A 22,928-nucleotide genomic window follows, 5' to 3' on the forward strand; every position below is an offset into this window, starting at 1 on the left:
GGGAGACAAACCTGTGTCTGAGGTGCCCACTCTTACCTCAAGTCTGCTGCTGTAATCCAACTCAATGAGCTCAAAGGTGGCAATGAGCTCCCCTGCAGTCTGAAGACCCTTAGTCAGGGGGAAGAATTGCAGCTCGGGACCTCGGTAGGGCTCCTCGATCAACTTTACCTGAGGAGCTGCCAGAGCCCGGCCCAGGAATACAGGGGGACCCTAAAGGGAGAACAACCCAGGGTTGGAGGAGAGGGTGGAGGTCTGGTGAGGAAGGACTGAGAGCTAGGGGTTCTGATAAAGGATAGGAAATGGAAGGGACCAAGGGAAGCCCCAGTCACTGAGCCAGCAACAGGGATGGTAGGGGCTGCAGTCTCAGTTGGGTTGGGCTGGACTGAAATATTGAGGCCAAGTCCCAGAGAGACAAATGTATAGGCATGTACACACACACACACACACACACACACACTCACAAACTTGTTGTGATCAAAGATATTGATGGTGACCAGGGGTGGCTCAGCAGGAAGCTGTTCTCTCAGCCCGTCTATAATCAGCTGCTCAAACACTAGCAGCTCATCCCACAGTGGGCTCAGCGTCTGCTCCAGGACCTGGTAGAGAGATCCAGAGGGTAGATAGAGAAGGGAGGGATAACCGAGGGTAGAATGGACCAAAGCACTACAGGAGAGGGAGGAAAGAACAGTCAGAACCTTCCTTGGAGGGTGGATCTCTGTTTAGCAATTTGGTGGATTCAAACATGTTTTAAAAACTATGAGGGGAAATGATGCAAAATTATAATAACCAGACTTGGCCTCAAAGGAGAAATGAAAAAGCACTTTTCCTTCTGCTTCGTTGGGATGTAGGGACTATGGATGTGGGATACACACAGAGTCAGATTTTTTTGATGACTGAGTTAGTTTTGCTGAACTGCTTTCCTCTCCCCCAACATACATGCATGCATACATACACACCTACTTTTTATTTTTTCTTCTACTTTTTCTTTCCTCTACTTATCTTCTAAGTACAGGTCTATGTATGTTAGAATTAGAATGTAAGCTCTGAGGAAAGGGATTGTTTTTGTTTTTCTTTGTATCCTCAGAACTTAGCACAACTGCTTTAATCAATGTTTGTTGGCTGACTGATTGATAGATAAGGGTTGGCTCTCTGGGAAGGAAAGATTGGAGGAGTACATGAGGAAATATAGGTGATGTAAAAACAAAAGATTTTTTAAAAATTATCTTTAAAAATGTTATGGGGCGGAAACGTCCTTTAAGAAAGAAGCCACTTAAATCACAAGTTCCAGGAAGGCTGCAGAGCATAGGGAATGCTGATTACCCCTAGCTCTCTAGTGCTTTAAGGTTGACAGTGATGTCACAACAACCCTGTGGGATAATGCAATGAAGATAATGCAAGCATTAGATCTCGTTTTATGGTTAAGGAAACTCAGACTTGCAGAAAGCATTGTCAGGCTGGCCATTGTACAACGAACGAGGAAGTGTTGGAGCCCATGGATGAACCTACATTTTCTAACTCCAAGGCTGAAACTCTTCCCTTAGAAGGATCTTATGATTGTAGAATCATAGACATACTGTTGAAAGGGGCCTCAGAGGCCCCCTCATTTTACAGATGACTGACCTGAAACCCAAAAAGGTTTAGGGGAGTGCCCAAGGTCACAGGTTACGGTCTAATTTTAGACTAAAGTTTAGTCCAATCAATGGAAAGAATTTGGAAATGGCTTGAGACTGAGTTTTCTGGAGAGCAAGATCCCTTCTCTCCTGGCTCTGATTCCAGCTCCCCAAAGTTTCCATCTCAGCAGCAGCTTTTTCACCTCAGAGGTGCCTCCACCCTGCAGCCTTCTTTTCTGGTTGGTAAGCCTCTGGCTCAGAATCTTATCCAAGCAGTCAGAGGGAACCCAAGCCACAGGTGCTCACGTCCCTCTTGGCCCTGCTCCTGTCCTATTCCTCTGTTTAGTCCTCTTTTTATGCATCATCTTCCCACACTAGAATGTAAGTTCCTAGAAAACAGTGACTGAACATTTACCCTATTTGTAGCTTCAGCATTTAGAATAGTGCCTGACAAATAGAAAGTGTTTAATGAATTCTGTCTATCTATCTATCTATCTATCTATCTATCTATCTATCTATCTATCTATCTACCATCTACTATGGTAAGTGGTTTATCCTTCTATCCCTCTCTTTCTCCTCTCCTCCCTGTTTCTCTGTTTTTTTCCTCTCTCTCTTTCCTTTCTTTTCTTTCCCTCTCCTCTAACTCTTCTCTGTCTCACCTTTCTTCTATCTGTCTCTGTTTCTCTGTCTTTCTCTCTTGGTCTTTCTCTTTATGTTAGTAAATATAATTAGTTAATATTTATACCTGTTTTAAAGAGTTTTTAAACCTAATGAAGTATTTATAAACATCACAAACAGTGCACAGAATATAATACACACAACATGCCTTTCTTAGCTGAAGTGTTAAGTCTTCAGGGGCAAGGACTATTTCATCTTTTGTCTTTGTAATGTTAGGCTCTAGCACAGTGCCTGGCACATAGGCAGGCTTGTTAATTAATTAAGGATGGGGACAAATCAAATGCCTTGGCTTTGCTCCTTGTACCCCCAACCTGATGCCTTCTCCATTCACCTCAGAATATAGGGAACTACTTCAAAAACCCAAGCCCTCCCATATTTCTTCTTCCCCAAATGGACCTAATTTTGACCACTGAAGATTCACCTTTAGGCTTACCCACTAGTTTCAACCCTATTCACTAGGATAATCAATTTCATTATCTATTATAGGATATATATAGGATATTTCATTCTCCTATCACAACTCTTTAGGGTCTGGAGAAGGAGGCAGTGTTGCCCTTACCTGTGTGGACTGGCACTGTGTTGAGATAAGGACACGGGCAAAGGGATCAGAGAGGCCACTGTCATCAGCAGCCAGAATTCCCCTTGCTTGGTAGAGGTGAGCTCGGAGCTGAAAGTAGCTGAAGTCTAGGGTAGGGATGAGAAGGAAGCCATGTTTGTCAGAGAACCAACACCCTGATCCCAGGAACGAGTCTCTGAATCATCTATTTCTACCCCATTTCCAAGTGTAAGCTTACCATCTCGATACAAGGTAAGGGGTAGCCCTCCCAAGGGTTGCGGTATCAACTCTGGGGGAAGGTCCTGAGTGCAGGCTTTGGCATATTTGCCCTGGCCCAGCCATAAGAGCATTTCCAGCTTGGCACAGACCTCACCAGGAGGAGCTCCAGGTGCCTGGAATAAGGGGGAAGCCCAGCTCCATGAAATCTATTGCCCTCTGGATTGGCCCAGTGCTCTTCCACTGTCCACTCACTCACTCTTCCCCACCCCCTAGGTCTAGCCCTGTACCAAGGCTCCTCACAGTGAGCAGCAGACTCTGGATTCGCCCACAGTCCCGTCCACGCTCTTCCTCTACCATGGAGAATAATACATCTTGTGCCGGGATCCGAGCAAGGGCCACACGCCGCTGCCCGCTGAACATCCAGACTAACACATCTGGGAGAGGTGGCTGGGGCTAGAAAAAGTTAGGAGACTATGGGATAGTGAAGGGTAACACTGTAGGGATCAGAGATAGCGAGGAACGATAATCTCAAATAGGTGGAGTAGTGGAAACTACTAGGAGCCATTTGGAACTATGCTCTAAAAGTCATGAAACTGACCATAGGATCCATATCTATAAAAAAGGCTCCATATGTACAAAAATATTCATAGCACTTCTTCAAAGACCTGGAAACTAAGGAGATGTCAATAAACTGGTGAATGACTGAATAAATTATGGTATATGAATGTAACAGAGTCCTATTATGTTATAAGGCACAATGAAGGAGATAGTTTCAGAAAATCCTGGTAGGGCTGGTATGAACCAGTAAAGTGAAGTGAACAGAACCAGAACACTTTATCTGGTGACAACAGCATCATAAAGACAGTTTTCAAAGACTTAGGAACTCTGATCAAGGAGATAATTAACCATAATTCCTGAGTATGGGTCATGAAGCATGCAGCCCACCTCGTGACATGGACTGATGGACTCAAGATACAGAATGAGACACACGGTTTTGAATGTGGCCAATTTGGAAATTTGTTTTGCTCAACCATACATATCTGTTCCAAGAGTTTTTTTTCTTACCCCCTTTCCCCAGTTTCAGAGATGAGGAGGTTGGAGAGAGAAAAAAATGAATGTTTGTTAATTGAAAAAGGAAGAAAATTCAATAAACATTTATAAGGGAAAAGAGAAATATAAAAAGAAGAGTTGGAGGGAAGGAGGGAAAAAAAGAAAGGAAAGAATGAGGGAAGGTTGGAGCGAGGAAAAGAAGAAAGGAGAAAAGGAAGTAAAGAGAGAGAGAAGAAAATAAAGAGGCAGGGAAGGAAGGAGGAAAGAAGGAAGGAGGGAGGAAGGGAGAGAGGACGGGAGAAAGGCAAAGGAGTCAGGAGACCTGGGTTCAAGCTCTGACACTCACTCGTATTGTAACCCTGGCTAAGTTTCTTCCCCTCTCTAGATTCCGGTTTCCTCATCTGTAATAATGGGTTAGATAATATTTACACAACCTCCTACACCGAGTTTTTGTGAGCACCTTACAAACCGTAAAATGCAATGGGAAAAGAGCTTTCGTTATTCCCACTGTTGTCATAATCATAAAGATGAGGAAAAGGCTATTTTCCCCCCAGGGCAGGCTCTCATTACCTCCTGATAGAGGAAATCCAGCTTGGCCAGGATCCTCTTGGCCTCCATCACCTTCTGGTCCACGTTGCTTGGCCTCAGACCTCCAAGGAGGCGCAGGCCCTTCCGGGCAGCTACAGCCTAAGTGAGAGAGAGGGACGGAAGTGGGGGGGGATGATGTGTGCCGGGATGAAGGTCATCCCCCAGCTTCCCTTCCCTTCCCCTCTCTTCTCTACCTACCATGCTGTGAGTGAGCAGCTTTTTCCGGCTCCGATCCAGGGCGTTGGGGCGGATCATTGCCCTTCGCTCAACTCCTCTACAGTACTGCCTGGGAATGGGGAGCATGGGATAAGGGCATGGAGGTGCCAGGGATTATGAGGAGAGGGGCTCACAGAGGTTCCTGAGGAGAGGTCAGGGTGACCCAAAGATTAATGGTTCTTAGAGGAAAGGTAACAGAGATCACAGCAATCATGAGGAATAATCAGGGAGGTAGTGGGAGTTTGTGAGGAAAGGTCAAGGAGAGCCAGAAATTCTAAGGAAAGGTTTACTGGGGTAAGAAATAAGGGAGATAACAGGAGTCTTAGGGAGGGATTGTCAGTACAACAAAATAAGTCCAAGTCCTCTAAGTCTTTGTGTCCTGTGATTTAAAACTGTCTCTTTCTGTTAATTCTGTTTTGGAAAAAGTTCAAATGATCCCTAAAGGGAAAAAAAAAGAAGGAATTGAACACTGTTGCTTATGTGTAGCTGTTTATACTTGTGTCCAATTCATTGTGACTCCATTTGGGGTTTTTTTGGTAAAGATACCATAATAGCTTGCTATTTCCTTCTCTAGTTCATTTTACAGATGAGGAAACTGAGGCAAACAGGGTCAAGTGACCTACCCAGGGTCACACAGCTAGTAAGTGTCTATATCCAGGTTTGAATTCAGGTCTTCCTAGCTGTAGGCCCAGTGCTCTATCTGCTGCACCACCCAGGTGTCCCTGAACTCTAAGACTGAGTTAGTTCAATTATTGGGATGAGGCACAATATAGTCTCCTTCATTCCTCCAGTTTCAGTGCATCAAAGAGTCTGCATTTTCTTTCCTAAAAGGGCATGAGGCGACTCTCCAGAGTAGACAGAGGGGAGCAAGCTCTGGACTTAGAAGTATGTGTCTGAGGCTGGATTTGAACTCAGGCCTTCTTGATTCCAGGCCCAGCACTCTCTCCACTGTGTTGAGTAGCTGCCTCTAGATTTAGCCAGTCTGCTTACTACCTGTGTGACTTTGAGCAAGTCCACTTACCTTCCTTGGCCTTTAGAAGGAGAGGGGGTGGGACAGTGATCTCTAGATCACTGGATCTCAAAGTGTGGTCTCAGAGATCTTTCAGGCAGTCTGCAAGGTCAAAACTGTTTTCCTAAAAATACTAAGATGTTTTGATTTGGAATATAGTCAATATTGCTAGATAAAACCCATATAAGCAAAAGCTCTTGGGGAAGGGTTCCTCAGGAATTTTTAAGAGTATAAATGGGTCCGGAGACCAAAAAGTTTGGGAACTGCTGCGCTGGATATTCCCACAATATGCTTCTGGAGGACAAGGACTGTTGGGGTTTTGTCCTAGTCTCCCCTGAAATCTAGTAGGTGCTTAATCAGCTCCTGTTAACTAACTGATCCTTCAGTGGGTACCAGTGGAAGAAAACACTCTGGAACCAAGCCGGGGTAGCTGGTCACAAACTAGGATGAGCCTTCATGGAGGAAGGAGGGGAGGGAAACACTGTAAGGTGTTCAGGCCAGCTGGGCCACAGACTGGCCCAGTTAGACTAACCCAGGCAGCAGGGTTCTGGAGCCCTCTCACCTGCTCCCAGCCACCAGTTCCTCCAGGGCCTGCCGCAGCCGTACCCATGCCTGTGCTCCCGGCCTCCTCAGCAGCCTCTCTGTCTCCTGCAGCCCCTGATCCTGTGGAACATAGCGGAAAGCTTCACTGCTTCAGGGCTTCCTTCTCTGGGCTGCAGCATGAAACCTCCCCACCATGGCTCTGTCCCTTACCAGCCTCTCCGCCACTTTTTTGATGCAATTGCTGTTCTGAAGGCGCCAAGTATGGTCCTCCCAGCGACTCCAGGCATGAATGCATGGCTTCTCGGATTGTAGGGGCAGGCAAAGGTAGGGCCTGGAGGAATTCAGAGGTGAGTGACTCCTATTATTGTACAGAAGTATTATTACCAGTTACTACTGCATTATTATTTCTCTCTCTCCCACCCCCAGCAAGGCCATCTGCAGTCCCACTTGCCTTGCCAGAACCCACTGATCCCTGCCCCAGTCCAGTAGACCTACCCATCACCCTCCATGGGCTCTGGCTGCTGCCTCGGTGTTCCCCTCAGCACCCCAGCTCCTCCCTGCTCATCTAGCTCTGGTCTGGTCTCAGGTTCTGGGTCTAGTTCTAACAAAGGCTGGGTCTCTCTAGTCTGAGCATCCATTCTGGTTCCAGCCTCAACCTCTCTGTCCTGTGATCTGTGGCTCAGCAATTCCTCCTGACGGCCAGCACCTCCTGCCTCAGAATGACCACAGTTCAGAAACCCCAATGACTGTCACACAAACCACCAGTGCCCATGACTCAAAGCCCCAGAGGGATCGCATCCCAGATCCTGCCCCCACCATTGACTACAACCCAGATTCCATAGTGACCATGGCTCTGATCCCCCTCTGGTGACCATCAGTCAACTCCATAATGACCGTGGCTCAGATCCCACAGGGGCTGTGATTCACATCCTCCAGTGACTTAGAGGAGTCAGCGCAGGCAGCACATGCTGGCAGATACTGTACCAATGGAGATCTCAAAGCTGATGGGTTGGGGGCCCACAGAAGGATCAATCATGGTGGCCTCAAGGAGGACAGCAAAGAGCAGGAAATCCTCACAGGCAGCTAGAGCATGCTGGGTAAAGGGAAGAAGACAAGACCCTGGATACAGAATCACTCCAGCGACCCCCAACCCCAGACGTAGGACATCAAGCTGATGGAAGGCCCTTCCAGGACCTTTCTCCCACCTCCTGAACTTTCTGCCAAGCATCTAGCTCCATGGCCAACCCATCTCTTCCCTACAGAGTTCTCTTAGCTCATGTTCTCTTCTCTTCCCCTCACCTTCTAAATTCCTGCTCCCTCAGGATCAGAGCCCCTTAGATAGAGGCAACCAAAGGGCAGCAGGATACACTGGCAAGATAGCTTGATTTAGAATCAGAGAAACTGAGTTTAAATCTCATTTCTCTGCTACATACAGTGTACATGACCTGGGGTAGGTCACTTAACCTCTGGCCTTAGTTTCCTCATCTGTAAATGACCTCTGAGGTCCCCTCCAAGTCTATGATCCCATGTTTAATGAACTACCTTACCTACAGAGATAATGGTTTTTAGTGTTGCCTCCCCTTAGAACAACTTGCATTTTAAAATATTCTTTCCTAAAGAGACAGCTAGATGGCACAATGAATAGAGCATTAGACAAGAGTTCAAATCTACTCTCAGACATTTAACTAGCTGTGTGATCCTGGGCATTTACTAGCTCTCACTTGTTAAAAAAAAAAAAATGAGGATAATAAAATGATATATAAATAAAATAATATAATATAAAATAAAATAATAAAACCTGTTTCCCTGGGATGTTGTGAGAAAAACATGAAATAAAAATTGTAAAGCAAACCTTAAAGCAGGGCAGCAGGTGGAGCAGTGAATAATGCCAGGTCTGGAGTCAGGAAGACCTGAGTTCAAAATCTGCCTCAAACACTTCCTAGCTGTGTGACCCTCAGCAAGTCACTGCCCCTGTTTGCCTCAGTTTCCTCATCTGTAAAATGAGCTGGAGAAGGAAATGGCAAACCACCCTAATATCTTTGCTAAAGAAAATCCTAAATAGGGTCACAAAGGGTCAGACCCAACTGAAACAACTATAACAAACCTTAAAATGCTATAGAAATGCTAGCTATATGTATATATTCCCATCAAAGATTACATTTTCCTAATGGTAAAATTTTGAGGGGCAGGCAGGAAAGGAAGACCCCCATTCTCAGCCCCTAGCCCAGAAGACTACCGCAGTTTGGGGGCCTACCTCAGGCAGCGGATACAATTCTTCCACCTCTACTCCCATAGTACTGGGCAGCTCTGGACCATCTGGGGTTACATGTGGCTGCTCAGGGTCCTTGGCTGGGCCCTGATCTTTTCGGCCTTTCTTCTTCTTCCTGGTGATCTGGGCCCTCCTGGATATTTGTGAGGCCTGGCGGGTGTCAGGATGGGCCCCGCCCCCAAACATCTCTAGCCCCACAGCTAGAAGCAGGCGACCCCGGAACCAGACGCCTCGGCCTTGGCCACTGTTGAGGCCTTGCAGACTATCCCGAAGCCCCCCAGTTGGGGGAGAGCCATAGAGGGGAACCCAGGTAGGACCAAAGGTAGGCTTAAAGCCCACTGTAGAGAGAGGGGCAAGGGATATCAATCAGTTTGGATCTAAGTATTGCCCTCCCAGGGAGGTTGAGGGACACACTTCCAGAAAGCAGGTGCTAAGAAAAGACTGGGATGGGTTTTCAGGGCTAGGAGTGGTAGGAGAGGGAACAGGGGCTCAATCAGGAACCTCCTGGTGTCCTGAGGTGGGAGGGTAAGAATCTGGTGATGTGGTACAGTGTCTTGGATGGGATACAGGACCTGGAGCCTGGAGGACTTCAGACCCACCCCATGACTCACTTCCTCATCTGTAAAATGAGGGGGTTGGATTTGATGGCCTCTAAGGTCCCTTCCAATTCTAACTCTATACGCCTGTTAATGTTTCAAGAGTCATGGAGCCTTCTGTGGGACAGGAGAATGGCTGGGAGTAGGGGGCTCACCAGCACGGCCTGGGTGGGAGATCTGCCTGAGATCCAGGACGTGTGTAGCAATGGGCACATCACCCATTTGAGCATCGTCCATCAGCTGCAGGCGGATCTGGGACGTGAGGGGTGGAAACAGCTCCACAAAGTTCAGCTGCTCATTCCACTCAGGATCTGTGGTCTCACTCTGCACTGAGGTCTCTCCCTGCAATTGTGTTCATTGACTGGCATCGGGCATATAGGCAAGGAGAATGCAGAGTGGGGACTAAGGCAGGGGAAGAGGACACTAAGGGCTGCACTTGGCTGGCCCTAGAGCCTCTTAGAGGATGGGGGAAGGAGGGTGGGAGCATGAAGAGAAATAGGATCACCTGTTGTCCCAAGAAGGATACCCTAATGTAAGGGTCCACTAAGACTTTCTGGTCTCGCACAATGCGGACCAAGCCACCCAGGAGTCCAGGGCTGACAGCAGGGAGACTCTTAGCCCGGTAGAGGCGGACACTGAGACGTGCCCACTGACGATCAGCCGGGAAACCCCTGGGCAGAAGCAGGTTCCTAGGTGGGGAGGCACAAAGAAGGGCATTGAAGTAGGAAGATGGACAAGTCACAGATCCTTAATACCCTAAGTCCATGAATCTAATCCTCCTTCAGCCCTGGACCCTCTCAGGCCTTGCTGGGCCAGCCGGCCACCCATGCTCCCTTCCCCGGGTCTTGCCCTTACTTCTCAATATCTGGACTGAGGCCTGGTGGAGGTGGAGGTAGGGGCCGGGTCAGTTCTCCCTGGGTTGTCACAGTTACAGTAACTTTGACAAAGCCTTTGGCTCCAGCATGGGTGTCCTTGGGATCATGAAGCACAGCCCATTTCTGGGAAAAGTGGCTGTCTGTGGAGAAACAGGTATCACCCCAAAGCAAAGAGAGCATCTCCAGAGAGTGCTCCTGGTTTATCTCAGCCCCTGTCAAGTTCAGGGTCACCTGGGGGAAGAGCTGAGCTGGGCAGGGTTCTTTGAAAGGGATGAGTGCTGGCTAGGGTCTCAGAGAGCAGGGACAGAAGAGTCCCAGGTCAGGGCACTATTCAGGATCAGGTCATATCAGTGGGGAGGTCTGTAGAGCCAGAACCAGCCCAGGATTGGGGGTCTGCGGTGGGAAGAGAGGGGCCCAGTACCTGGCTGTTCACAAACGATGCCCAGGTCCATTCTGAAAGTGCCTATCCTAGTGGCCAGAAAGGGAAGTGTCTGGGAATGGAACACCTGGGGATATGGGGCAAAGCATGGGGAGGTGAGTCCCAGGAGAAGGTGATCCCCTCAGTCCTGCCCATCCCCACTCCCTCAGTCTTGCCCTCATCACCGTTATCTCCAACAGCATTTCCTGCAGATGGTCCCTGGTTGTGTGAAACTCAAATAAGAAATGCTGAAGGGGAGAGAGGACAGAGTAAAAAGGTGAGGTCGGTGCCTAAAGCCGAATCCCCAGCTCACTTGGTCACTCCACTTGACTGCCCATGTCTCCCATCCCCATTCTGGGCACCTCATTGAAGAAAGGGCAGTTGGTCCCCCGCTGCTTGGCAGTCTCCCGGCGCTGCTCCCCCACCCTCACGACCACGTAAGGGTTAATGTTGACTCCCACCAGCTTCTGGGCCTCTAGAACTGTGATGCCAACCTGAAGGAGGGGCCCAGAGAGGGGCAGCCTGAGCTTTGTTCCTGCCTCCTTCAGGAGACTCAGGGTCTGAGGGGAGATCTGGGGCTGTCTGTAAGAGGGAGTAGGTGACCTGGACACAAAGGAAGCAATATCCAAATTCTCCCTCCCCCCTCCCCCTCCATCTTACCACCCTTCCAATACCTGGAAGGCCTGGGCTTTAGGCACCTGCTGGGGGTCTCTTCTAGAGATGTCCCTGGCTCGGCTGCAGAAAACAGGGTATCATGCCAGCTTGGCAGGGCAGAGATCCCATCCTCCCAGTGTCTTCTCCCTCCCTCCAACATTTCTGAGAAATTACTTTTGAGTCTACCTCCAACTTCCTCTGTCAGTACAAATCCCACCTATCCTTCAAGAACCAACTCAACCACCACGGCCTCCTGGAAGTCTGCCCAGATTCCTGTCCTACTCATTTGGCACGTAAGCATGGCTTGTCTTCTATCATCAGTTTCCTTTTAGTGTGAATCTCATCTCTGCCAGGGGATCTGCAAGTCCCCTTAGCCCAGGGACTCTCTGCCTAGCCCTGCTCAACACCACACCTGCCCAGGAGTCACCTTTTGATGGAGCTGAACACAACCCCTGAGATTTCATCTTCTGGCTCTTCCTCCAGATCCCATTCCTCATCTTCTTCATCCTGGGGTGGGCCCAGGCCTCGAGCCAACCTCTGGCCCAAGGCAGCAGCTCGGCGATCCAACCCACTTGATTTCTGGGGTCTGGGATCATGTATATCTGTTATTTCTCACTGCACAGGTCCCACAGCCTGAGGGGCTGAGGGAACTGAGGAAATTTAGGGGATCGAGATGGGACTAAGGACACTAATAGGCAGCCCAGTAGTTGGCCATCCCAGCTCCCCTTCCCCCCCTTGCTTTGAGCCTCCCCCGTTCCTGTTCACTCACTCCAGCTCCTGGAAGCCCACATTCTGGATGGTCAACTCTGAACTAGTGAAGGAGAAATACAGAGAAAACTGAGAACAAATATCCACATCTACCCAGTCAGTGAGAACCTGGAAGAGTCTAGAGCCAAATCACTACTGTCTAGAAGCAGGGTCTAGAATCTGCAATCTCACCCAGCCTTCCTGCTAGTGTTTTTGGGGAATCTAAGGGGCTTCTGATCAAAGGAAAGGAGTATTTGCATGTAGGGCTGGGGTGAGGAAGGAATACCTGTCTCTGATGTGAGACACAAAGTCCTCCTCAGTCCAAGCTCCAGCAGCACCATCAGGGGGCTGGTATCTGAGATCTAACTCTACCAGGATCTGGCCAAGGGAAGGGAGAGGATGGGAAGGAAAGGAGGGAAATTTATTCAGTGCCTACTATGTGCCAGGCAGTGGGCTAAGTACTTTACAAATCCCTGTTTTTATCCTCCCAACCACCCTAGGATGCTATTATTATTCTTATTTTACAGTTATGGGAACTGAGGCAGAGTTAAGTGATTAGCTAGTAAGTGTCTGAGGCTGGATTTGAATTCAGGTTTTCCTGACTCCAGGCCTAGTTCTCTATAAACTGTGCCTCTTAGGATTAACAGTCACTTCTGGGAACCTCAATCTCTGATGCCTGGAGTCAGGAAGGGGAAAGGGAGGGCTCTCTCGATGGGAGCCAGGACAGATTCCTTCTCTCTTCCACCTCCCCAGCCCCAGAACCATAGCTCTAGTCAAAGAGAGGAGCCCCTGGTCTCCTCGAACGAGTAGAGGATGCTTACCTGGGTCAAGCACTGGTTCCTGTCCACCAGGGCCTCTTTCAAAACTAGATGCCCAACACTTTGCAAGTGCTGTAGGGAGATCACCAGCGTTCCCAGGATCCTGCCAAGGCCCTGGGTGAGCCATGCTTGGCCTCAGCCTCCCTTCAGCTCCCTTAGCCCCTCAAGCTTCTGCTCCCCCCCCACTCCTCTCCACTCCCCTCACACCCCCGCAGTCTCCCCGGCCCTCTTTGCAGCATCATCTTACTTTCTTAACACCCTTAAACTGCTCAGACTCAGTCTCCTTAACCCCGTCAAGCCCCCAACTCACCTTGGGCTAAATAATCTGCTGCAGTTGACAACCTGTACTGACAGGAACTCCTGAGCCAGCAGGGCCCCATAATGGGGCCACCGAAAAAACTGAAGGGGGGAGAGCACAGTATGGGGCCGGACTCTCTCCCCCAGGATCAGGGATTGAGCAAGCCCTGATCCCCAGATTAACTCTCACCTGAAGAATTGATTCCCCCAAGTTCAGAATTGACTCTCCCCCCAGCAAATCCAGTCCCAGAAGTGACCCTGCCTTCCTTTACTGACCTCACCAATATCAGCTTCATGACCACAATGAATTCTTCTTGTTTTCTGGGTAAAACCTGTAGTATGATTCCAATGAATGAATTCCTGGACTTTCCTGAGTCTATCCCTCCTTTTCCCCTCTCCTGACAGTCCCTACTTAAGAAGCCAGGCTTTCCCTCTCCTTTTCCCCACCAACACCCTCATACCAGGGAATATCTAGGCTGGGGGATATGGGTAGGTCAGAGGTAGTGGACTATTGGGATAAAGACAGAAGGATGTTCAAAGGTCAGAAGCAGTGGAATTTGGGGAGGAGGTAGGGACCACAGGGATTGGACTGGATGAGAGAGAGACCTTAGGGAGTTCCTCCAGCCATCTCCATAGCCCCATCCACCTTTAACCCCTCCACCTTCATCTCACCTCGGAAACTGAGCTGCACTTGTCTTGCGTGGGTTCCAGATAGCCCTGTCACCCTCTGTACCTTCACTTCCAGGGCCATGATGAGGGATCCCTGCTTCTACTCCCTACTTCTACCCTCCTCTTCCTCTTTTGCCCCCTCCTCCTTACCTCCCTGGTCCCTCCAGTTCTGAGTCATTCAGACTCGCCCTACAAGTTCAACCATCCCTGCCCTTAAAACAAACACAGTCAACCCCAGAGCTGGTGGTCAGCAAACCATAGGTGGTGGAGGGGAATCAACTAGGACCCAGTGGCCACTGAGGCAGAGGGATCTCAAAGGATACAAGGGTAGATGGATGGCTAGGGTCCTCCCCCCAGGACAAGTACAATGTCTGGCTCAAGAAGGTCTGGGGCTCTGGTCTTTCTCGCCAGATGTCACCAATGACCAATATTGGGCTGAGAAGAAAGTCTGCTCCACCGTGAGAAATTTCCCTAAGCATTCATTCCTCTAGGAAGGAGTTGTGGGGCATATTACCCTTAAAAATACCTGATTCTCTTATTAACAACCTATATTGGGCTAGAACTTTATTACGTTCCTGTCTTTTTTCATTTCCCCTATCTCATCTAATCTCAACAACACCCCTGGGAAGCAGCCAAGGTATGTGTAATTCTTTCTCTTTGACCCAAGGAAACAGAGGCCTGGCAAAAGGCAGTAACTTGTATAATATCGCTCGTTGAGCTAAGAATTGGAGCATCAGCCCTGAAACCTCACTTCTAACTCCCAGACTAAGTTTCTTTCATAAGATCCTCTGTTCTAGAGCAAGAAGGATACTTAAAGCAGGAGATCCAGCTCCCTGATGCTGTAGAGGAAGAAAAGGAGGTCAAGGAAAGAAAAGTAACTTACTTGAGGTCACCAGGATTATAAATGGCAGAACCAAGAGTCAGGCCCTTGAGGTAGCTAGTTGGCACGGTGGATAAGGGCACTGGCCCCAGAGCTAGGAAGACCCAAGTTCAAATCCTGCCTCAGATACTTTCTACTTGTGTGAACCTGAGCAAGTCACATAACCTCTTCTCAGCCTCAGTTTCCTCATCTGTAAATGGGGTTAATCCCTGGGTTATCATGAGGATCATGGTACAGTGCTTTGCAACTTTAGTTTGCTGTTGTGTTGTTTCATGTCCAACCCTTTGTGACCCATTTGAGGTTTTCTTGCTGCATCCGCAAACCACTCCAGTATCTTTGTCAAGAAAACCCCAAATGGGTCACAAAGAGCTGGACATGAAACAACACAGCAGCTCATTTTGCAGACGAGGAAACTGAAGCAAACAGGATTAAGTGACTTGCCCAAGGTCACACAGCTAGAACATGTGTAAGGTGGAATTTGAATTCAGGTCTTCCTGATCCCAGATCCAGTGCTCTATCCACTTAGCTGCCCCTTGAAAACCTTAAAGTGCTACATAAATGCTAGTTAACCTCTACACCATGCATTCAATAAGCATTTATTAAATCCCTAACATGTGCAGAGGCATGTCATTTATTCATGTCGATGAATAAAAATTCATACCTTTTTTAGTTATTTGTACGTGTTGTGTTTCCTCTGTGCTTCCCATCCCCACTCCAAACACACCAGGCTACAACTAGGTGTAGTCTATGACATAGACACACATGTCCATGATGGCACAGACCAGAAGTTACCGATCCTTCATCTGTTCCTACAGATTGTTAACCAAAGGAGACATTTGTAAAGCACTTAGCACAGTGCCTGCCATATACTAAGTGCTGAATAAAATTCTTGTTCCCTTTCCTCTTTAAGGTTTACAAAGCACTTAAATAGTATATGATGTGATCCTCTGAACCACCCTATGAGGTAGATGCTCTTATGATCCCCATTTGACATAAGAGAAAGCTAAGGCAACCAGAGGATTAGTAGCCTGACCAGCTTGTAAGTGTCCGAGTCCGGATTTGAATTTAGGTCTTGCCAGTTCCAGGATGGGTGCTCATCACTCATCACAGCACTACCCAACTGGTAGAATGCTTCTTGTCCTGTTCAATATCTTTATCCCCACCCCAGCTCTGCTCTTTGGGAAAATTGAAGCAAGTTGGTTGAGAAAAGTTTTGATGGAATGAAAAGTCACCAAGAAACAGAAGCGCTCCCAGGAATACAGGACCTTTGACGTCCCCTCGCTCCCTCACTGCTTCTTTTGGGGACAGTCCGTACTGAGAGGTAGGACCATTGCAGCAACTTTGGGCTTTGCCCTTCCCTTCTTATTCTGGGAGTTAGGAACGAAGGCCAGGCAAAAAGTGCCCTTGTGAGGGGAGAGGAGGTAAAGTTTAGTCCCTGCTCTGACACTCTCAGAAGCTGTTTCTTCAGCCATCAAATAAGGAAATGGGAAACAAGGTGGTCTCTGAGGTCTCTTCCAGCTTCCAGTGTGTGAGTAGGGAAGATTTAGGTTCCATCTAACTCAATCTCAGGTCAGGTTTAATTTCATTAAATAGCAACTGTTGAAGTTACCAAAAGAGAAAATGGAGAGAGAAGAAAAGGCTTAGGACAGGATCTGGGGGAACACCAGCTAGGGGGTGTAACATAGACGATGAACCAGTAAAAGGAGATTGACAAGGTGTCGTCACATGGTAAAATCGGGAGAGGGCAGTGTCATGAAAACAGAGAAAAGAGAGAGAATATCCCTGAGGAGAGAGTGGTCAGGAGTGCCAGATGCAGCACTGAGTCAAGAAGGAGGAGCTCTGAGAACTGAAGCATTTCAAAATCAACAGTTCACTCCAGATTAGAGCTGTTAGTTAACCAGGAATTTTTGCTCTGAAGGGAAACACTCCAAACTGGGGCAATCCACACAAATGATATGAAAGGAAGCCACTGTTTGGGGGACAAGGGGAGGGAGGCAAGGGTGAGGTAAGAAGGTGTTGACTCCAACACATGGGAGGATGCAAGAGACCCCAGGATACCCCAAGGTCACTGATAGGGTGGCTGGCTCAGGGTTTCAGAGGCAGTTCTCTGTTTTTAAAGATTACTCAAAACCAGAAGAATAATTTACAGAATGACTGCAGTAAGGCAAAGGTAAACAAGACTGAAAGACTTCCCAACCCTGGTTAGTGCACTGATACCAACCAGCAGACTCATGATGAAGTATGCCTCCTACCTCGTAGCAGAGAAGGGGTGGGACTATCAGTGCAAAATAAGACTCACCTTTTCAGACATGACAAATTTATTTGTTTTGCTTAACTCTCTCTCTCCTCTCTTCTCTCTCTCTCTCTCTCTCTCTCTCTCTCTCTCTCTCTCTCTCTCTCTCTCTCTGTCTTTGTCTCTCTGTCACTTTGTCTCTGTCTCTCTCTCCCTTCCTTCCCCCTCTCCACCTCTCCCCAACTCCTCCCTACCCCTCTGTCTCTCATTTGTCTTTCTTTCTCCAAATAGGGCTCTGTGGAGATGGGGGTTAGAAGCATTGGGAAGCAACAGTGATTATTTTAAAGGAAAGAATGCTAATAAAATAAAAATACAAACAAAACATTTAAAGAGAAAATATTATTTTTGGTAACTAGCTTCCTAAGGTTAGTTATTTTTCAGATTTTACAAATAAGAAGCCCAATTACTAGAGGAAGGTTGTGGGGGGTGAGGAGGAATGGTAAGGTAAGCGTTATAAGCAAACAGAGAGTAGTCTTTTGACTGGTCTCCCTGCTTTGTCTCTCTCCACTCTAATAAATACTCTACCCTGCTGTCAAAATGATCTTCCTAAAGTATATAATCAGCCATGTCAGCCCACTTCTCTCTTCCCTATGTAAACTCCAGTGGCTATTACATCCAACATCAAATATAAAATCCTCTATTTGGATTTTAAAGCCCTTTATAACATGACCACTTTCTACCTTTCCAGTCTTCTTGTCCCTTATTTCTTGTTTTTCCTGAAACAAGACACTCTATCTCCCATCTTCCTGCATTTCCCCCATGCCTGGAATCCTTTCCCTCTCCATCTCTGCCTCCTGGCTTCCCTGACTTCCTTCAAGTCTCAGCTAAAAACAAAACAAACAAAATCTTCTCTAAGAAACCTTTTCTAATCCCCTTAATGCCAAGGCCTTCCCTATGCTAATTATCTCTGATTTAACCCATGTATATCTTGTTTGTACATAGTTGTTAGTATGTTGTCTCTCACATAAACTCCCCTTTCTTGAGGTAGGGACTGTCTTTTACTTTTCTTTGTATCTCCAGTGTTTTTTTAATATGCTGGATTAAATATCTCTGGGAGATCCAGTTTGGCATATCTAATAGGTAATTAGTGATATGGGACTGGAGCTCAGTGGAGAGACCAGAGCTGGATGTGGAGATCTGAAAGTCATGAATGTAGAACTGCCCATTTGAACATTTCCAACTGGATGTCCTAAAGACTTGTAAATCCAGCATGTACAAAATTGAACACATTATTTTTCTCCCCAAATTCTCCTTTCCTTGAAACTTCCATTCCAGTTCAGGACTTCTTAAACTTTTTCCACTCTCTTTTGGCAGTGTGTGTTGGTGTTACATGGCCTGAGAGTGTGTTCAGTGCAAAGTGTGCATGCTTTGCATTCAGAACCAAGGCTGCAGTGAAGTCAAACCACCAGCAAGCCTGCCAGAAACACCTCGGATTCATTATGAGTTTGATTTTGAATTAATTTTTGGTTGTTGTGTGTTCAGAAATCTTTTACTATTGCCAAATTCTCCCACAGTTTAAGAAGTGCTGACTGTCCAGGTTCCTCACTTTGACATTTTCCTCACTCTCCATCCCAAAAGTCCAAGCGGTTGTCAGATCCTGCCTTTTCTACCTGCGCAACATCTCCCATGTCATCTCCTTCTTTCCCTTCATATACCTGCCACTTTAGCACAGGCCCTCATCACCTCTCACCTAGATTACTGCAGCTGCTTCGTAACTGGTCCACCTGCCTCAAGTCTCTCACTACTCCAACCCACTCTGCATTCTGCTGCCAAAGCCATTCTCCTTAGAGATATATCTGACCAAGAACTCCCCTTCTCAGTCAATTCCAGTGTCTCCCTATTTTCTGCAGGACAAAATGGGGACTCTTGGTTAGCTTTAAAGTCCACTGACATCTGACCTTCAACTTCTCTCTCCACCCTCACTGGACATCACTCCCCCTCCCGCAATCTATGACCCAGTTAAACTGGTCTTCTTTCTTCCTCTCATTTGCACTTTTGGCCTCCACACTGGTCATCTCACAAGCCTGGAATGCCTCCCTCCTTCCCCTGCCTCCCCCTTTAACTTGCTCACCTTCCCCCTGCCTCCCCTTCACCTTGCCCCACTTCCCCTGCCTACCCCCCCTTAACCCCTACTTGCTCCCTTTTCCTCCTGCCTCCCCAACTTACCTCTGCCTAGTGGCATCCCTCTCTCTTCCCTTGAGGTGCAGTTCAAACACCATCCTGTGCATGCAAACCTTTTCTGTTCGCACCAGCTGCTAGTGCCATCTCTCCCAAACGACCTTGTGTTTATCTGCTTCATAAATACTTGCACTTATTTTGTGTACATTTATGCTGGCATAATTATACATGTACATATTTTATATACTGTCTCCCCCCAGGGATTGCAAGCTCATACTTTTACTTATATCATCAGCGCCTAACGATTATTTGTTGATTGATTGATTAAAGACACTGGGGATGTCTAACCTCAAGAAGAGGAGACTCACAGGGATGTTATTGTTACTTTCAAGTATCTAGAGAACTGTCACATGGAAGAGGGATCAGACTTGGTCTGTTTGGTCTTAGGAGAAAGGAAAAAACAAGGGGGGAAAGTGCCAAAGAGGCAAATTGAGACTCAGTGTCCGGAAAAACTTCCTGAAAATGAGAGCTTTCCCAAAGCAGGATGGCCTGATGGAGAAGGTAATGGGTTTCTGAGGTCCCTGAGCAAGCTAGATGAGCACTCGCCTCAAGTACGTTGTAGCAGGATTGCTTTATAGGTATAGATTGCAACTCTTTGAACCACACCTAAATTCAACAAATGTTGATTAAGCTCCTTCCATGGGCAAAACACAACAAGGTGGGACTCATGTTTCTCACAGCTGCCCTCCCCTCCTGTTTTTCTCTGCTCTCAACCAGCTCTAAAGGTCCACCTGTTCTTGGGTTGCACTAACAAAACAAAGGTTCCTTCCTTCCAGCTTTAAAATCCTAGGAGTCTGAGTTGGCTGGGTGGTACAAGGGAAAGAGCAACAGCCCTAGAATCATGAGGACCTGAGTTCAATGCCAACCTTAGACACCTATTAGCTATGTAACCCTGGGCAAGTCACTTCACTCTGATTGCCTAAAAAAATAAAAATTCTAAAAGTCTGAGGTTTTGAAATTCCACAAAGCTAACATTTTGTTTCTCTAAGACTATGAATCTCTGCCAGTCCTTCTTACGTTAGTTCAATGCCTTGCTCTGATGTCTTCCAGAGCAGGAGTGACCCAGCAGGCCATAATGTATGTATTAGATGGAGTATTTCAATTCAATTCCAAGTGTTTCTGAAAAGACTTCTATGTGATAGACACTGGAGAAACAAAGGTAAAAAGACCATCCCTGCCCTCAAGTGGCATATATTCCAGAGAGTTAGGGAAGGACTTAGAGGAGGAATACAAAGTATAAATTAACATGGCAGTGAAATGAATGAAAAGCCTGAGACAGAGTTTCTGGGTAATATATAATCAATTTATTAAGTATGTCTAGCAGATAAATCAATAAATTGAGGTCAAAGGTTCTCTTGGAAATCAAAGACACCCCCTAGAGAACAATGAATGCTTAAAAACCTTTGGAAAAGAGTGTGTCTCCAAGGGTGGAAATCAACCTTGACTGGGTAGCAATCAATGAGAGGGTAGACATATTAATAAAGAGGTGGGCAAAAAAAATCTTCAGCTCCTCTAGCTGAGAACATAACCCTATCATGAGACTCAGTCACCTCCAGTAATCTGAACAAAAGCATCCATCTCTACCCAGACCACTCTGGTTGGTTTTCTCCTTGATAAACTGGATCACTCTAAATTCTAATGGCAGGTTACAAGGACAGGGACTTATTTCCTAAGGGTAAGAATTCGCCTAGACTCAATTCTGTTTGTAACGTCTTCTATTTGGATGTGGTCCCACCAAAGAATAAGAATAAGAATATGGGCAATCTCATCTATGAGCAACGTCCTTCAGAGATCAGATGAATAACCTACAGTGGTTGATTTCTAAATGAGGAAATAGGAAGGGAAACCTTAGTCCTAATAACTGAGTATTAATATAATAGAAAAATAATTATTTCTTTCATTAGGTAACGCCTGGGCAAAGGTAAGATCCAGGCAAAGTGCTCTAGAAAAAATACACATATACATGTGTTGTTTGGGTTGTTTCCAGTCAACTATGCTGTGTCTAGAAGTCTTAGTGGTTGTAATGGGAGGTGGTAGGGAGGGGGATGAAGACCTCCATAGTGGATCATTTTTTCTTAAAAAGCAAAGCAAGGGTAAATATTATTAAATAGAAACAGATGAAATAATAACAAAAGCCAAGCATCTAGAGAGAAATAAGTCAACAAGTAGATATTAAGTGCTTCCTATATGCCAGACACTCTGCTAAGCAAGTAGAGATATAAAGAAAGGCAAAAACAGCTCCTACCCTCAAGGAGCTCACAGTCTAATGGTGGAGACAACATGTAGACAACTACATACAAACAAGACATCTAGAGGATGAACTGGGGATAATCTCAGAGGGAAGGGGAATGTGAAAAGCTTCTTGTAGAAGGTAGAATTTCAGCTGAGGCTTGAAGGATGCCAGGAGGTGGAGGATAGGAGGGAAGAGAATTATGAGCATGAGAAACAGCCAGTGAAAATGATCAAAAGTGAGAGTTTTATCTGAGGAACAACAAGATGTGTCACTGTATTATATAGAGAGTACACTTGGAGAGGAGTAAGATGAAAGAAAACTGAATAGGAAGGAGTCATTTTATAAATGGCTTTAAAAGCCAAATATATATGTATTCCTAGAGGTAATATGGAACCTCTGAACTTTACTGAACAGGGAGGATGACACATCCAGCATGAGGTGATGAGTGCCCATATGGAGGTGGGGAGGGGGGGGTGGCAGTGTCAGAGGAGATATTGGGATGCTTTGAAGATAGAATTGACAGGAGTTGGCAACTGCTTGTATATTGTGGGTGACAGAAAGAGAGGCATGGAGGAAGGTAACTAGGTTGTGAGCCTGGTGACTGGGAGGCTAGACAGCAACAGGGAAGTTAAGAAGAGAGAAGGGTTTTTGGGGAAAAGATAATGAGTACAGTTTTGTACATGTTGAGTTTTAAATGGTTGCAGAACAGCATCCAGTTCAAGATGACCAGTAGGCAAATCACAAAGATGTGAGACTGCAGATCAGGAGAGAGGTGAGGGCTAGATAAATAGGTCTGAGAATCATCTGCGCAGTAGAAATAATTAGCAGAACAGAAAAATCCATAATAGCAAGTCTCACCAAACAAAAAAGAAAATAACTGAGTGGGAATAAAACTGAATAGAAGTGAAGGGCAATATATGGACAAAGCGAAGTAAAAAACAATGATGTTAAAATAAAATATGATCTTCATACAAGCAAATCATATTGAGCGTAAAGAGAAAATACATAAGATACTATGAATTATGTATCTTCCAAAAGAATATGAAAAGTTCAAAAACCCTAATACCAAGAAATAATACAAGAAAACTATCTAGCGCTTCTTACCATAGAAAACAAAGTGCTAGTCAAAGGAATCCAAAGGAACATTAATGCATTGTTGGTGGAGTTGTGTACTGATCCAACCATTCTGGAGAGCAATTTGGAAAAGGAATTTGGAATACCCAAAGGGCTGTGCATACCTTTTGATACATCCATAGTCCTAGTAGATCTGTATCCCAAAAGAGATCATAAAAAAGGGAAAAGGACCCACATGTACAAAAATATGTGTGGCAATGCTTTTTGTGGTAGCAAAAAATTAGAAATTAGAAATCATTTGAGGAATGGCTGAACAAGTTGTGATATATGAATGTAATGTAATACTACTGTCTCCTAAGAAATGAGGAGGTGGTGGATTTCAGAAAAACCTAGAAAGACTTACATGAACTGACGCTGAGTGATGTGAGCAGAGCCTGGAGAACATTGTACACAGTAAG

The 22,928-nt window shown here is 46.4% G+C and overlaps 1 protein-coding gene across 1 annotated transcript in view; it reads right to left on the reverse strand.

The window, feature by feature from the left end:
• LOC140518875 (fer-1-like protein 4) overlaps positions 1–14,557 on the reverse strand; it is a 28,393-nt gene extending 13,836 nt beyond the window's left edge. The window contains exons 1-26 of the mRNA XM_072631365.1: positions 13,816–14,557; positions 13,420–13,475; positions 13,157–13,245; positions 12,850–12,949; positions 12,315–12,406; positions 12,051–12,092; positions 11,709–11,867; positions 11,302–11,362; positions 10,990–11,121; positions 10,813–10,875; positions 10,631–10,715; positions 10,190–10,349; positions 9,840–10,023; positions 9,490–9,676; positions 8,724–9,076; positions 7,454–7,562; positions 6,965–7,178; positions 6,680–6,800; positions 6,489–6,589; positions 4,900–4,987; positions 4,684–4,800; positions 3,364–3,516; positions 3,083–3,236; positions 2,848–2,972; positions 462–596; positions 37–210 (exon numbers count right to left, since the gene is read on the reverse strand). Of these exons, the coding sequence (XP_072487466.1) occupies positions 37–210; positions 462–596; positions 2,848–2,972; positions 3,083–3,236; positions 3,364–3,516; positions 4,684–4,800; positions 4,900–4,987; positions 6,489–6,589; positions 6,680–6,800; positions 6,965–7,178; positions 7,454–7,562; positions 8,724–9,076; positions 9,490–9,676; positions 9,840–10,023; positions 10,190–10,349; positions 10,631–10,715; positions 10,813–10,875; positions 10,990–11,121; positions 11,302–11,362; positions 11,709–11,867; positions 12,051–12,092; positions 12,315–12,406; positions 12,850–12,949; positions 13,157–13,245; positions 13,420–13,475; positions 13,816–13,894 (3,333 nt within the window). The 5' untranslated portion in view covers positions 13,895–14,557. The remainder of the gene's footprint in view (positions 1–36; positions 211–461; positions 597–2,847; positions 2,973–3,082; positions 3,237–3,363; positions 3,517–4,683; positions 4,801–4,899; positions 4,988–6,488; positions 6,590–6,679; positions 6,801–6,964; positions 7,179–7,453; positions 7,563–8,723; positions 9,077–9,489; positions 9,677–9,839; positions 10,024–10,189; positions 10,350–10,630; positions 10,716–10,812; positions 10,876–10,989; positions 11,122–11,301; positions 11,363–11,708; positions 11,868–12,050; positions 12,093–12,314; positions 12,407–12,849; positions 12,950–13,156; positions 13,246–13,419; positions 13,476–13,815) is intronic.
• Between the last annotated feature and the right edge of the window lie 8,371 nt (positions 14,558–22,928).

The sequence above is a fragment of the Notamacropus eugenii genome, chromosome 1 (genome assembly GCF_028372415.1).
Source record: "Notamacropus eugenii isolate mMacEug1 chromosome 1, mMacEug1.pri_v2, whole genome shotgun sequence".
Lineage (NCBI taxonomy): Eukaryota > Metazoa > Chordata > Mammalia > Diprotodontia > Macropodidae > Notamacropus > Notamacropus eugenii.